The sequence below is a fragment of the Gekko japonicus genome, unplaced genomic scaffold (genome assembly GCF_001447785.1).
Source record: "Gekko japonicus isolate JY-2015 unplaced genomic scaffold, Gekko_japonicus_V1.1 scaffold166, whole genome shotgun sequence".
NCBI lineage: Eukaryota > Metazoa > Chordata > Lepidosauria > Squamata > Gekkonidae > Gekko > Gekko japonicus.
In genome coordinates this window covers 595,329-610,546 of record NW_015173127.1, presented here as the reverse complement: position 1 = coordinate 610,546, position 15,218 = coordinate 595,329, and the positions used below count along the sequence as shown (strand labels likewise).

At 47.9% G+C, this 15,218-nt stretch overlaps 1 protein-coding gene across 1 annotated transcript in view; it reads right to left on the bottom strand.

The window, feature by feature from the left end:
• MNAT1 (MNAT CDK-activating kinase assembly factor 1) overlaps positions 1 to 15,218 on the bottom strand; it is a 201,672-nt gene that overhangs the window by 131,010 nt on the left and 55,444 nt on the right. The window contains exons 3-5 of the mRNA XM_015422017.1: positions 11,719 to 11,792; positions 7,587 to 7,690; positions 4,682 to 4,822 (exon numbers count right to left, since the gene is read on the bottom strand). Of these exons, the coding sequence (XP_015277503.1) occupies positions 4,682 to 4,822; positions 7,587 to 7,690; positions 11,719 to 11,792 (319 nt within the window). The remainder of the gene's footprint in view (positions 1 to 4,681; positions 4,823 to 7,586; positions 7,691 to 11,718; positions 11,793 to 15,218) is intronic.

Sequence of the window (15,218 nt, the reverse complement as noted above, 5' to 3'; positions counted from 1 at the left end):
GTTTTCGGTGTGTGTGGTGTGGGGGGGGGGGGGGGGAGAGCCTGGGCAGGTGAGCGGCTGGGACCCGGGCAGGGCTTGCTGCCGTTGCTGCTGGACTCACCTGCAGCCTCCTCCTTCTCCTCAGTGAGGACCTCCTCCTGCTTTGCAGGCTGGGGGCTATGGGGCATACTCCCCCCCCCCACGAGTATCGCGGGTCCCCCCTTGTGTGCTTCTATGTCTGAAAGTACAAAAAACTATTGTCGGATATCGGATAATATATTGAAATGTTTGACAGAAGTAAATGATACACATAAAAGGTCCTGGAAGACTGAAAGGTCCTCAAAAAGGTTCTGAAAGACCAAAAAAATAAAGAAAAATAATGGCTGGAACTTAAAGGAGTAAAGAAGATGGTTTTAATCAGTGTTCCCTCTAAGCTGAGTTAGTGTGAGCTAGCTCACAGTTTTTTAGCCTCCGGCTCACACATTTTTGTCTTAGCTCAGGAAGGCTGGCTCCAGAGCAAACTAATTTATGCAGCCAAATCACTCGCTCACAACTTTAATGCCAGTCACTCACAAAATAGAATTTTTGCTCACAAGATTCCACAGTTTAGAGGGAGCATTGGTTTTAATGTAGTGCCTCCTTTTAATACTTTTATCTTTTTTCTTTCATTTTATTACTGCAACTCTGAATAAAGACAATGCGTTATGTTTTCTTTATAAAGGTTGGTTTTTTAAAAAAATTTTTTGCTGAAAACATACTCAAATTTCCCCCAAATATTAATATTTACCATAATTTTTCCTATTATCGGAATTTTTATTATTTATACCCTAATTTCCCCCTCAATTACCAAAGTTTTCCCTTCTGCCTCTTAATTATTTCCTTTTTTAAAAGTTTTTTTTTCCTTTTGGAAAACAGTGATTGAAAATTTTTAAATCCCTATATAACCTAGGAATATTAACACTGGATGGACTGCAACAAAAAACAACACTGACAGCATTAAAAAGTACACTTCATCATCACCAGGTTCAGTGGCCACTGCATCATCAACAGGTTCAGCGCAAATCGAGGAGGCAAGGGAAGGTATTTAAAGTTTAAATACCTTCCCTTCCCTCCCTGAGTCTCGTTATGGTGGTGGCACACCTCAGTAAGAGAAGGTATTTAAAGAGACTGAGGTCTCTTTAAATGCATTCCCTTCAGGCGCTGGGGTGTGCCGCCGCTGTGGTGCAACTTGGGGAGGGAAGGGAAGGTATGGAGCTGAATAAATTTGCAACACCGATTATTACAGGAATATCGGTATATACCGATATTTTTCGGGTTTGGTATACCCGAAACAGAAAAATACTGATTTTTTTTTTTTTTGCGCACAACCCTAGTTGCCAGCTCCAGGTTGGGAAACACCCGGAGATTTTAGGGGTGGAGCCTGGGGAAGGCAGAGTTTGGGGAGGGGAAGGACCTCAGCAGTGTATAACGCCTTAGAGTCCACCCTCCTAAGCATCCATTTTCTCCAAGGGAACTGATCTCGATCGCCTGGAGATCAGTTTTAATAGCAGGAGACTGGCAATAGTGCTACCTGGAGGTTTGCAACCCTACTCCAAACAGATATATATGCTGAATATCCATTGTACTAATGTAAGGTAAAGGTAAAGGTTTCCCTTGCTTGAAAGCCAGTTGAATCTGACTCTAGGGGGTGGTGCTCATCTCTGTTTCCAAGCCAAAGAGCCAGCACTGTCCGAAGACATCTCCACGGTCATGTGGTCGGCATGACTAGATGCCAAGGTGCACAGAACGCTGTTACCTTCCCACAGAAGTAGTACGTATTTATCTACTTGCAATTTCTTGCTTTCGAACTGCTAGGTTGGCAGGAGCTGGGGCCAGAGACGGGAGCTCACTCCGTCACACGGCACTCGGGTCTCGAACTGCCAAACTACCAACTTTCCAGTCTACAGTTCAGAGTCTTAACCACTTCAGCCACCGCAGCCCTAACTGTACGAATATAAGGACTGGTAAAAAGCAATCGTACACTTCACAAAAAGGAAGAAAAAGTAAAATTATTACAGCTGTCTGGGCTACGTGGCTATTCTCTTGTTCTGTCACCAGAGTGAATGTTGACTGACCAAGGCCTAGGGGGGAAAAATATGAAACACCACGTCTCCTAAAAGAATCCGGTAAAAGGTACATACGGCTCTTGCTCTGTAAAACCCAGCACTGTAAAACCAGCTCTTAAATCACCTGACACCAGATCTCCCTCCGTTTCCACAGAAATCCCTCAGGATCGGACGAGGGAGTGAAGGTACTCATCTTTCCCGGGGGGGGGGGGGGGGACGAGAAAAAAGAATGGAAGTCAGAACAGAAATAAATTACCTATTCAATTGGACAGGATCATAAAAGTCTATAACAGGTATCCAGGGGGAGGCCAATCTGGAGTGCAGCTGGTGGTCCCTTAACAGCAGCCCGATAGGACTGTGTCAGGAGCGGATAAATGGGAAGTGAAAAGTTATGGACAGATGACAGTGGAGAACAACGTGAAAGAAATGAACAGCAGCAGCAAAGCAGCTGGGAGGGAGATCGATTACACACATATACACACACCCCAAAGGCCTTTTTACCACAGCTGCCGTTGGAGAGAGAGAGAGAAAGAGAGAGAGTGTGTGCAAGCCCCACCAGGCCACGACATCGGAGCTCACGTGAGGAAGTCTCACCTTCCCCCTTCCGATTCATAAGATCCAGTCATTCGGCAACACTGGTGGGTCAACGCAAATTTAAAGGGGAATGAATCCAAGAGCCAGAAGGCAACATCAGGGGAAGGCCTCAGCCTCTGTGCCCTGTTGTTGGCCCTCCAGAGGAACTGGTTGGCCACTGTGTGAGGCAGGATGCTGGACTCGATGGACCCCTGGTCTGATCCAGCAGGGCTCTTCTGATGGTCTAATGAAGGCCTCGGGATCTATGCCCTGTGGTTGTGGGAGACAGGATGCTGGACTAGATGGACCACTGGTCTGATCCAACAGGGCTCTTGTTAAATTCATATGAAGGCCTGGGCCTCTCTGCCCTGTTGTTGGCCCTCCAGAGGACCTGGCTGGCCACTGTGTGAGACAGGATGCTGGACTAGATGGACCACTGGTCTGATCCAGCAGGGCTCTTCTGAGGGTCTAATGAAGGCCTCGGCCTCTATGCCCTGTTGTTGGCCCTCCAGAGGAACTGGCTGGCCACTGAGTGAGACAGAATGCTGGACTAGATGGACCGCTGGTCTGATCCAGCAGGGCTCAGTGCAATCAGCTGCCTAGGGAGGTGATGAGTTCCCCCTCACTGGCAGTCTTTAAGCAGCATCTGCTTGTCAGGGATACTGTAGGCCGATCCTGCATTGAGCAGGGGGTTGGACTAGCTGGCCTGTATGGCCCCTTCAGGCCATACAGACCCAGATTCTATGATTCTTCTTAAGTTCTTATGGGAGCGTGAAATGAAAACAAGGGTACCTCCCCCCGCTCCTCATTGTTGGAGATGCAGTAGATAATGAGATATGGCTTTTAACTCCAATGGTGGGGAAGGAGCATGGGTTGCGAAGATGTTATCAGGCGAGAGCTGAGAAGCATTCTTGGCTATTCAGGAAAACTTTTCTGATTTGCTGTGGATGGGTGTGTTTTTATTCTTTGGCTGGTTCAATTACACTACATTCTCAAGGAAATACCTGAGAAAAGAAAAGAGTTCTTTACACAGAGAGTGATTAAAACATGGGATTCGCTGCCAGAGGATGTTGTGGTGGCCTCAGGCCCAGACAGCTTTCAATGGGGTTTAGATAGACTCATGGAGGGTAGGTCTATCAGTGACGACTCACCAGAGTGACTGAGGGGAACCTCCATGTTCAGAGGCACTACTCCTCTGAATCCCAGAGCCAGGAGGCAACATCAGGGGAAGGCCTCAGCCTCTCTGCCCTGTGGTTGGCCCTCCAGAGGAACTGGTTGGCCTCTGTGTGAGACAGGATGCTAGACTAGAGGGACCACTGGTCTGATCCAGCAGGGCTCTTCTGATGTTCCAATGAAGGCCTCGGCCTCTCTGCCCTGTGGTTGGCCCTCCAGAGGCACTGGTTGGCCACTATGTGAGATGGGATGCTGGACTGGATGGACCACCGGTCTGATCCAGCAGGGCTCTTCTTATGTTCCAATGAAGGCCTCAGCCTCTCTGCTCTGTTGCTGGCCCTCCAGAGGAACTGGTTGGACACTTTGTGAGACAGGAGGCTGGACTGGATGGTCCACTGGTCTGATCCAGCAGGGCTCTTCTTGTGTTCTAATGAAGGCCTCAGCCTCTATGCCCTGTGGTTGGCCCTCCAGAGGAACTGGTTGGCCACTATGTGAGATGGGATGCTGGACTAGATGGACCACTGGTCTGATCCAGCAGGGCTCTTCTTATGTTCTAATATATTCTAATATTCTACAATCTCATTTCTCTTCCCCTCCCCATAACAGACACCCTGGGAGGTAGGTGGGGCTGAGAGAGCTCTTTCGAGAACTGCTCTTGGGAGAACAGCTCTGAGAGAACTTGTGACTGACCCAAGGTCATACCAGCAGCTGCATGTGGAGGAGTGGGGGATCAAACCTGGTTCTCCCAGATCAGAGTCTGCGCTCCTAACCACTACACCAGACTGGCTCTCACGCCAAACGGGCTCTCTGAAAGATGGAGAGGCAGTGTAGTAACCCTCCTTGCTCCGTACCAGTTTATCCAGAAGCTCCTGCTTGTTCTTCCGTTTCAGCATCTGCTGCATCTGCTCTTCCTTCTGTATGAGAAGCCGCCGCTGCTCGTTCTCCTGCCGCTCCACTTCCAGCGCCTCTTCCAGCTCCTCTTGCTCCCTAGACTGAGATGGGACCCGACAGCAGTTACTACTTCAGAGATCAAGCAAAGCAAAAACTAAAAAAGGGGGGCTCTCTTCCTCCTCAGTGACTGCTGCAATAGAAAAGCTGCCAGGTTTCAAAACCTTTGACAGACCAGCCGTGGACTTGGGGCGGGGGGGGGGGGGGCATAACTAAATACATCAGAGCAGTTTCAGACATTCCAGAGACCCAGAGGCAGGGGTCATTTCCTTCAGGAGTGCACAGGAGCGGAGCTCCGGCAGTAAAGAGCCCAGGGGGCGGGGACATGCAACAAGCTCCACCCCCTGTTCCCAGCAGCCCTCAGTCAGAGCAAGAAGCAGCCAGGTAAGTTGCAGAGCCCCCCCCCCCAAGATAACAATCCAAAACAGTCCAGTGACATCTTTAAGGCCAAGGTTTATTCAGGTACAAACTCTCCCTCGTCTGTGAGGGCAGATCTGCGCGTCTCCCCCCCGCAATAGCTAGCAATCCAAAACAGTTCAGTGGAGCCTGAGCGGGGGGTGTTGCCTTCTGACACACTTCTGGTGATGTCAGGGGGTGTGGCATATGCAAATAAGTTATGCTAATGAGTTATTCTAATGAGCTCCTGCACCTCTTTTTCTACAAAATGACTCCTGCCCAGAGGAGAGAAGGCGGAACAGCACCTTCCTCTTCCTCCTCTGGTCTAGGAAGATGCAGGTCCAGCTTCAGATGTTATAGGCCTGAGCCAGCCACACAACGTTAGATCGGGGTCGACCACTAGGAAGGCACTGGAGTTCGAGCGTCACCCCAAATTTAATGTTAAATCGCTATTTGCTTAATGGCATTTGGATCATCATCTCTTAACACCTTTTATATGGTTTTTAGGATAACTGATATTATTTATTGCTGTTTTTATCCTTCTACAAATACCCAGGGGAACAGCAATACAAAACTGTACTATAAACCCAAAGATTGCTGCAAGTGTGCACAAACAATAAATGAATTTACACAAAAGTAAGTCAATCTTCACTGAAGATGATATTCATGATGTGTCTTTTATATTCAACAGATGAACAGGTGGACAGAAGACAGACGAACTTCTCGAGTAAATGCCCGTTTCGAAGTGTCTTTCTCAATAATTTCGCATCCAAATATACTGAAGATGACGATGAAGTCTTTAAATCAAACTGTTTTTTCCATGAGCTATGCAGCTACATACAAAACTCTCCAATGGACTAATAAGTCAAGACTTATTAGTCCATTGGAGAGTTTTGTATGTAGCTGCATAGCTCATGGAAAAAACAGTTTGATTTAAAGACTTCATCGTCATCTTCAGTTTTTATTCTTCTGTCAGCCGCCCTGAGCCGACCGCGGCTGGGAGGGCGGGGTGTAAATTTAACAAATAAATAAATAAATCCTCAAACTTTTGGAGCCTGCGGGCACCCGTTGATTTCTGACACAGGACGGTGGGCACAACCACAAAATGGCTTCCGTTTTAAACAGAGTTCGAAAGATGGAAAGGTGAATTTGAAAATAACCGGCAAGATTACTATGATCACTATAACCAATCTTTGTAGTCATGCAGTTGGATGGTTTATATTATATGATAGTTTCAGTATGATAGACTAAAGATGTTTTCCTTTGTATGATTATTATCACGACTGTTATATTAAAATTATACACAAATTTTTATGAGGTTATTCATGGTTTATCCCCACTTGGGAGAAAGGCAGGGTACAAAAGAAGAAGAAGAGAAGAAGAGACTGGATTTATACCCCACCACTCTTCACTACCCAAAGGAGTCTCAGAGCGGCTTACAATCTCCTTTCCCTTCCCCTCCCCACAGCAGACACCCTTTGAAGCAGGTGGGGCTGAGAGAGCTCTTGACAGAAACTGCTCTTTTTCAAGAACATCTGTGCCAGAACTACTGCTTGCCCAAGGTCATCCAGCCAGATACAAGTGGAGGAGTGGGGAATCAAACCCGGTTCTCCCAAACTAGAGTCCACGCACTTAACCACTACACCAAACTGGTGTAAATAAATAAATAAATAAGTTGCGCAAACAGAATAAATAAATAAATAAATAAATATGTTGCGTAAACAGAAGGAACAGGCAGAAAAAGATCTTTTCTCACCCCATGGCCCCATAAAACCCCCACTGAGGGTCCGGGGACCTTCATAGAAAAAAATCCGCACAGAACGGGGGGGCGGGGTTACAGTGTCAGCAAAATCCGTCAAAACCGCCCCCCCTACTCCTGTACTATAGGGTTGCCATCCCCCCAATGGGGGCAGGGGTTCTCCCACTTTCGGGGGGCCCAATCCACCCCCAAAGAGCCCCATCACACCTGACGTGCCCAGCCGCAATGATGTCAACCGGAGGTGACATCATTGTGCTGGGCACGTCATACGGGGGACACTCTAGCATTTGGCTAAAAACTCTATGGTGGCCAGAAGGTGCAGGGACCCAGGCTGGAGCCCCCCACCTGCAGCCAGGTAACACCTGGCAACCCTATTGCACTAGCAGAGCTTGAGCGTCCACAGGATCAAACCCTACATTATCATTCACCCTGAAAAACATACATATTGTTCAAAGCTCAGCCTGTGTTAAGCAGTTATATTTCCATACGGAAAACTAGCAGAAAAACATTTGAAACCGGTTAACAGTCCTAATGATTTAGTACTTTGCATGCTGGACAAACCTTGTTCTTTTGAAAGAACATTTTACAATTGCTCCCCATTTCCTTCGCCCATAAAGGAATTACTTTTCTTTTCTTTTTTAGAAGCAACTAACCAGTTTGATCTTATTTTTCTGAATGACTTCTTTGTTCTCCTTCTGGTACATCTCCATTTTCTTTTTCGTATTCTCTGGATCGATGTTGTTGGTCAGGTTGAACACTGGGTCGAAGTTTTAGAAAATAGTGCGGAGGGGAAATGGAGGCGGGAGTGAGAAGAGAAGACAAGCAAATCACGTATTAACAGTAATAACAAACGTTTCTCTTATTCAAACAGTCCCTAAAGTGAATACTAACAAAGCGTTCCATTTTTATGACCAGAAGTCCTTCTACTAAAACTACTCTGAATTTAGAGATGAATTATGCCCTTCGGAGAAATCTGTTTAATAGCGCTGTCCTAAACAGAGTTACACCCTTCTAAGCCCATTGATTTTAATGAATTTAGAAGGGTGTAACAGTACCTAGGCTTGCAATGGAAGTGTATTCCCCCTTCTGCTTTTATCTCTGTTGTAAACCAAGTACTCCGGTCTCCTGTGATAGCTGTAGGCCTCCCACTACACAATCCCAACTCCCACCGCTGCCTGGGAGGTTGGTGGGAGGGGAAAAAGTAGATAAATTGCTGGTGTGGCAACACTGTGATGTCATTTCCGGACAAAACCCAGAAGTGATGTCACGCCACTCTAGAACTCACTGCTCTATGGTAAAACCATAGAGTTTTCAGTGACTCCTAGACATGACCCATGTCCCTGCCTCCCAATCTCACAACAGTTGCCAGTCATTGACTGGCACCCAACATCCTCATGTAGTAACCCTATAACGTGTGGCTAGAGCACACCATCAGGTCAATCTCTTCTGCTCCAAAGCACCACCCACAAAGATGGCCGACAGGGGACCAACAAGAACTGCTGAGATCAGCTGAGTGAAGGACCTCTCTCCCAAAGGAAGGGCTGGCCCATTCACTAGGTACCTGGTCAACAACAATACAGGGTTTATCATTCCTATGTATTCCAGACTGCACTGGCTATGAATATGGAAGGTGAGGCACAAGTAGGGTTTTGCCAGGCCGGGGTGGGGGGGCTCCTGGGGCACTTCCAGGTGACCGGAAGTTGCGTGTAGCAAACCCACTGGGGGGGGGGACCAAAGCCAACCAACATTTTCATTTTGCTCTTTTTGACCCTGAGGATGCCCAAAGTCTTCCTTGCATAATCTCAGTCCCTTATAGCAAATTCCTAAGGAACAGGTGCTATTTCTTCACAAAGATTTCAGAGGAGACATTTCATTTATACTCATGGTTAAAGCAGGGCATCCAACTCCAAACAGAGTTGGCCTGCAGCCCCTCAAGGGACACGGGGGAAGCAGCTCGGGCAGACCTAGCATCTGAAGACCCTATCTCCACATCCATCTCTCATTCCCCTCCGCCTGCCTCGACATCTGTCAAAATATCCCACAAAAAGGCCATTGTTTTTACAGGCTGAAAGGTTTAATTCTCTCCGAAGGCCAGTTCGGTTTCTGAAAAGACCAAACACACACACACACACACACACAAAAACACACACAGACAGAAACTCTCAAGGGGAAAGAAAGATGCTCCAAAATAGAGGAAAGGTGAGTTTTTCTAAGCCACTGTGAACTACGAGGGGGATTTTTAAAAAAGCACATGCAAGAAGAGGCCTTGTTTTCAGAGCTGGTCTATTTCCCCTCCTTCCTCTAAAGAGAAAGGGCTGGAGGGTTCAAACAGACAGCTGCTTTCTGAACTGCTGTGGTAACTTGGCAAAAGAGGGAGCCGCCGACCTTTTCTCCATCAAGGCAGAGTACAGCAGCTCCTTGACCAGGTGGCTGTCAGGTGACACAAAGGACCAGTGAGGTTTCAGCTGGCTCTGCAAAGCCATGGAGTCCAGCTTGGTTCCTTCAAGTATGAGCCATGTGGCTTGTATCTTCTCGCTGCACTCAATTAAATCTTAAGCCCCCTTCCAGCCTACAGTATCCTAACTCTGATGAAAAACCTTGGCCAAACAGAGAGGTAGGATACAAGCCCTTTTCTGCCAGGTAGCAGAGATATAAACTTTATAAAGGGCACAAACACAAAGGGTTTTTAACTTAAAATAAAAACATGCTTAAAACATTAGCTCTGTAAGCTGCAAACCTACTTTTGATTTATTGACATTCACCACGGGAATCTCCTGCTCAGTGTTCTTAGTCTGGGACCCCGGTTAAAACATGAAATGGCTGAGTGATTAAGAGTCTGGCGAAGCAAGCTATGATGCAGCAGCAGAACTGGAAGTAGGAGACGGCCAGTTCCACCGCGGGCCTGATGAAAGCCCTCCGGGGGGCCTGAAACAGCCCCCGGGCCACATATTTGACCCCCCTGCCATAGAGTCTACCCTGCCCAAAGATGGCTGTCCAGTAGTTGCAAGCAGTGTTCCCTCTAAGCTGAGTCAGTGTGAAGTAGCTCACAGATCTTTAGCCTCCGGCTCACACATTTAGCTCAGGAAGGGATGGCTCCAGGGCAAACTAATTTATGCAGCTGCCAAATCGCTCGCTCACAACTTTTAAGGCCAGTCGCTCACAGAGCAGAATTTTTGCTCACAAGGCTCCACGGCTTACAGGGAGCAGGGTATATTTTTTGTGTTGAGATTAACAGTGGATCTTGAGCAGGTGATTTAGGAATGGCAGGTAGGGGGCTGAATCTATGTACTGCCACCAATGCTCCCTCTAAGCTGTGGAGTCTTGTGAGCAAAAGTTCTCCTTGGTGAGCTCCTGGCATTAAAGCTGTGAGCAAGAGATTTGGCTACTGCAGAAAAGAGTTTGCTCTGGAGCCCTCCTTCCTGAGCTAAGACAAAAATGTGTGAGTCAGAGGCTAGAAAACTGCGAGCTAGCTCACACCAGCTCAGCTTAGAGGGAACACTGACCGCCACTCATTTGTGGACTACAGAGGCCGGCCACCAACAGCCAAACGAGCCTCTTTGCATTACTAGCAAGGTTGACAACTCCGGGTTAGGAAATCCCTGGAGATCTGGGGGTAGAGTCTGGGGCGGGACCTCAGCGGCTGCCCTCCAAAGCAGCTGTTTTCTCCAGGGGAACTGATCCTCTGTAGTCTGGAGACCAGTTGGAATTCTGGGAGGTTTCCGGGCCCCACCTGGAGGCTGGCAACCCAAGGCAGAGGGGCTGGAGCACGGGAGGGGGGAGCAGGAAAGCCTCATTCCAGGAGCAGGACTGGGCTCAGAGTTTCACTGGATCCAATGCTGCATCGACAGAACCCTCCCCACCACCACTCCAACCCCCAAATGGCACCCCCATGAGTCCAAGGCCTTCATGCTATGGCATCTGTAGGCCTGAAAGCCAAACGAAAGGGGGGAGGCTCTTCAAACTCCCCCCCCCCTTTGCATTAGCGCCATAAAAACTGGAGACCAGTTGGAATTCTGGGAGGTTTCCGGGCCCCACCTGGAGGCTGGCAACCCAAGGCAGAGGGGCTGGAGCACGGGAGGGGGGAGCAGGAAAGCCTCATTCCAGGAACAGGACTGGGCTCAGTTTCACTGGGTCCAATGCTGCATCGACAGAACCCTCCCCTCCACCACTCCAACCCCCAAATGGCACCCCCATGAGTCCAAGGCCTTCAGGCTATGGCATCTGTAGGCCTGAAAGCCAAACGAAAAGGGGGGGGCTCTTCAAACTCCCCCCCCCCTTTGCATTAGCGCCATAAAAACACTGCCAACATGGCAGGCAAGGTCAACCTCTTCAAAGCACTCCCGGCTACTGTACTTGAAGCACAGAAAGGATGAAAGGGGAGCCATATGGCTTCTGTCACGGTAAATAAAGCCACTGGAGGCACAGAAGTACAATCCAAATTTTACTTCTCCCCCCCCCCACCTCCCCCCTTTGATCTTCTGGAGCACCATCTATGTCCTTGCAAAGTGTTTTCCCTTTCGGCCACGGTTGCCCTGCACGTTCCCCCCACCCCGTCCGTGCCCCCCCTTCCCCCACACCAACCTTGACAGCTAGACATTTATTATCTCAGTCTGCCCCTCCAGTGGAACAGCTCCGGATTAAAAATGTAAGGAGAGAGTAATTAGATAACCATCGGGAACCCCACGCTAAAGCCCATTTGAAAAAGACTCCACTCGAATGTTTCGCGAGGCAGGCAGGCAGATAAAAGCTTACAGGCACATCAAATATGCAAGCGTTGGGACTCACCGATTTCTTCGACTTCTTCCAGGAAATCATTATATTCCCTTAGACTGAGGAAGTCGTCTTCTCTTTTATTGTATCTTTGGGAAGAGAGAGGATCAAAAGAAACAAAACGTTCGCATTTGTATCTTTGGGAAGAGAGAGGATCAAAAGAAACAACACGTTCGCATTACAGCTCCACAAAGGACGGCTGCTTCTTTTGCTATACCGTTCTCATTTAGGGACTCTCTCAGTCGAGACACCAAATGGACCCCATCTGTGGCTGATTTAGACACCACATAAAACCGTGGATCAGCCTAACTATGGTTAGTGGCGCTGTCCAAAACGTGGGCTTCTCCACTCGCTGTGAGAACGTTCGGGACAGTAGAACTTTTGGGACAAGCGTTTCAGGATATGAGCTTTCAAAATTCAAAGTTCCCTTTGTCAGATACCTAAAAAGCTTTGACTGTCAAATGTTCATATCCCCTGTCATAATCCTGAGCGGTACTGCCTACAGGCTCTGGAGAGGCCTAGTGGCCCCGGGGAAAGCCTGTATTGGAGTCGCTAACAGGGCCTACATCTCCCAGGTTCTCTTTGGACCCTGTGATTGGCTAACAGGGGATTTTGGAGGGAAAACTACACCAGCAGGGGAGCAGAGGGTGGTGCCTGGGAAGAGGAGAGAAAAAACCTGTCCCAAGGTGGGAGGGGGCTTACTCCCAGGGAGCAGGGCTGCTGGGGCAGCTGCAGAAGGAGGGGATCCCTCATCCAAAAGGGGTGAGTCAGGTTGAGGCCAAAGACCTAGAGAAGGCTAGATACAGTAGAGTCAGACGCGTTAGGGTTTCTTATTTCCCGATTTACCTACCTTTACTGTCCTCATTTTTACTACATATGTTTGAACTACAGTTGTTACTAAATCTCTTTCATAAAACTAGTTTGTTATTCTGCCTTGGGTCCCCACGCCTCGTTTGGTCACGTCATAAAGGGAAACCTACTGGGAAAGTATTGTGTATAGGGGTAGGGTGGGTGCCCGGGGCCCTCCCGAGGAGACCCAGACCAGAGTGGTGGCAGCCATTAGAGAACCTTGCGGTCAGGTTCCACAGCCAGCAATCGAGTACACGCTTATCAGAAAGGTTATACTTTATTGCAGATCTATAGATGTATTAACAAAGTCGCTGTTAAGAATGGTGTCGCCCTTACAAGCATAATGGGATATAGGGTATTCATATGCACCCCCCCTTCCTTAGGCCAATTAGCCACATTCCCCCGCGCGGGAGAAGGAGCCCCAGGCCGTCAGAGCCGAAGCTGAGAACCGAAAGCACTCCCACGGTTCCCTGAAGTCCAAACAACTCACACCACCTGCAAGGCCATAGATAAAGTGTTACAGAAGCAAAGAAAGAATGCGGCGATATTTGAGACACCCCCAACCCTTATGACGGCATAGCTGACACTTGCTAGCCGCTGCCTGCGACACCCCCAAAAGTCTTGTTGGTCTCTAAGGTGCTACCGGATTCGAATCTAGATGTTTTACTGAAGACCAACCCGGCTACCCTCTGAGACTGTCCACTCGCTGTGGTTAGGTATATTCTCTCAAACTAGGATCAAAAACTGTGGTTTATTGGTTTTTGGGGCCGCTGAAGTGGACGGAAACGGCATTATTTAGCATGAGTGAAAGCTCCTGATGCAAAGATTACATAGTAGGATCCTGCTTACAGCAGGCTATGCTCAGTAGTGTAGACCGCAGTCCCTCAACATTTATCCACGTAAGTCCGTGAACCATTTTGTACAGTGAATTCCTATGACCTGTGCAATTTGGTTTTGCACAGTTTGCGAAGAGCCAGGAGAGTTGGGCCCCTACAAGGTTTTTATATGTTTTTTGAAATAAACACGTGTACTTTTGTCCCTACCTATTGATGTTTTTAGCTTCTGGCCCTTTACTAATTTCCTAAACTTCCTTTCAAGGTTAAAACTATGCATGCCCCTGACATGGACAGCCCAGGTTCGCCCGATCTCATCAGATCTTGGAAGCTAAGCAGGGTCAGCCCCGGTTAGTACTTGGATGGGAGACACCCAAGGAAGTCCAGGGTTGCTATGCAGAGGCAGACGACGGCAAACTACCACCGAACGTCTCGTGCCTTGAAAACCCTACGGGGTCGCCAAAAGTCAGCTCAAACATGATGGCAAAAAAAGGGGGGGGAGAACTACGTACACCATTATGAGCTCCTTGGAGAAAGGGCGGCACAAAAGCACAAAAATAACGCAACAAATGATGCCTTCTCGCCTGCCAGCCACAAACATAGATCATCCTTTTTCCAGGGCTACACTTGATTCACTCCTGGCCTTCCTCTGTTTACTGAAAACTCATTTATCCCGGAAGGACGAAATATGAGTTTTACCTAGGCTTTAGTAAAAGGTAAAGGTAAAGGTTCCCTTGCTCGAAAGCCAGTCGAATCCGACTCTAGGCTCATCTCCATTTCAAAGCCGAAGAGCCAGAGCTGTCCAAAGAAATTTCTGTGGTCATGTGGCCAGCATGACTAAACACCAAAGCGCACGGGACGCTGTTATCTTCCCACCAAAGTGGTACCTATTTATCTACTTGCAATTTCTTGCTTTCGAACTGCTAGGTTGGCAGGAGCTGGAACTAGAGACGGGAGCTCACTCCGTCATGCAGCGCACTCGGGTCTCGAACTGCTGAACTACCGACTTTCCACAGCCTGCAGTTCAGCGTCTTAACCACTTGAGCCACTGCAACTCCACCTAGGCTTTAGACTGCCCTGAATTGCTACAGATTTCGGTGGATTTTAAGGAATTATTATTATTTTTACGTTTTCTAGAGTTTACGTTTTAGTGCTAAGCCACCCTGAGTGCTCTTTTGAGTGGAAAGACAGCTTCGAAATTCGCTAAATAAATAAACACTACCTTTTTTCTTGAGTGCCTACAGAAACCAAGTGCTATATGTCAAAAGCCAATTTTGCCTTCGGGGTTACCGCCTAAGTGACAGACACACAAAAGAAAGGGACTGAAACGGAAAAGCGGAGTTGCAACATCGGTCAGAAAGATGTCCGGGTGACGAAAAACATTCTGCTATTTACAGTTTATGCAATATCGAAAATAGAATACCTCAATAATGGTTTACAGCAGGGGTTCCCAACTCTTTTGAGCCTGCGGACAGCTCTGGAATTGTGGCAGAGCATGTGGGCACTGCTACAACATGGCTGCCTTTAAATGGTGGCTGCGGGAGGTGGAGCCAGACACAAAATGGCTGCCACAGCTTACTTTCGGAACAATAAGCCGTAACACAGCAAAAAATCAAAAAGCAAAGCAAGGCCGTGTAAAAGAGGGACGCTGAGTATAGCTAAAGCTAATATTTTAAGAAACAAGGTGCTACATAAATACATACAAAATACAAGATAATATTAAATATAATTACAAAAATAGCACATAAGTTGCTGTCGAGTGCAGGTAAGTCAAGTGGGTTGATAGTCAAGTAGGTGGATAATGAAGGTTCCGGATATTAATAACGTCATTTC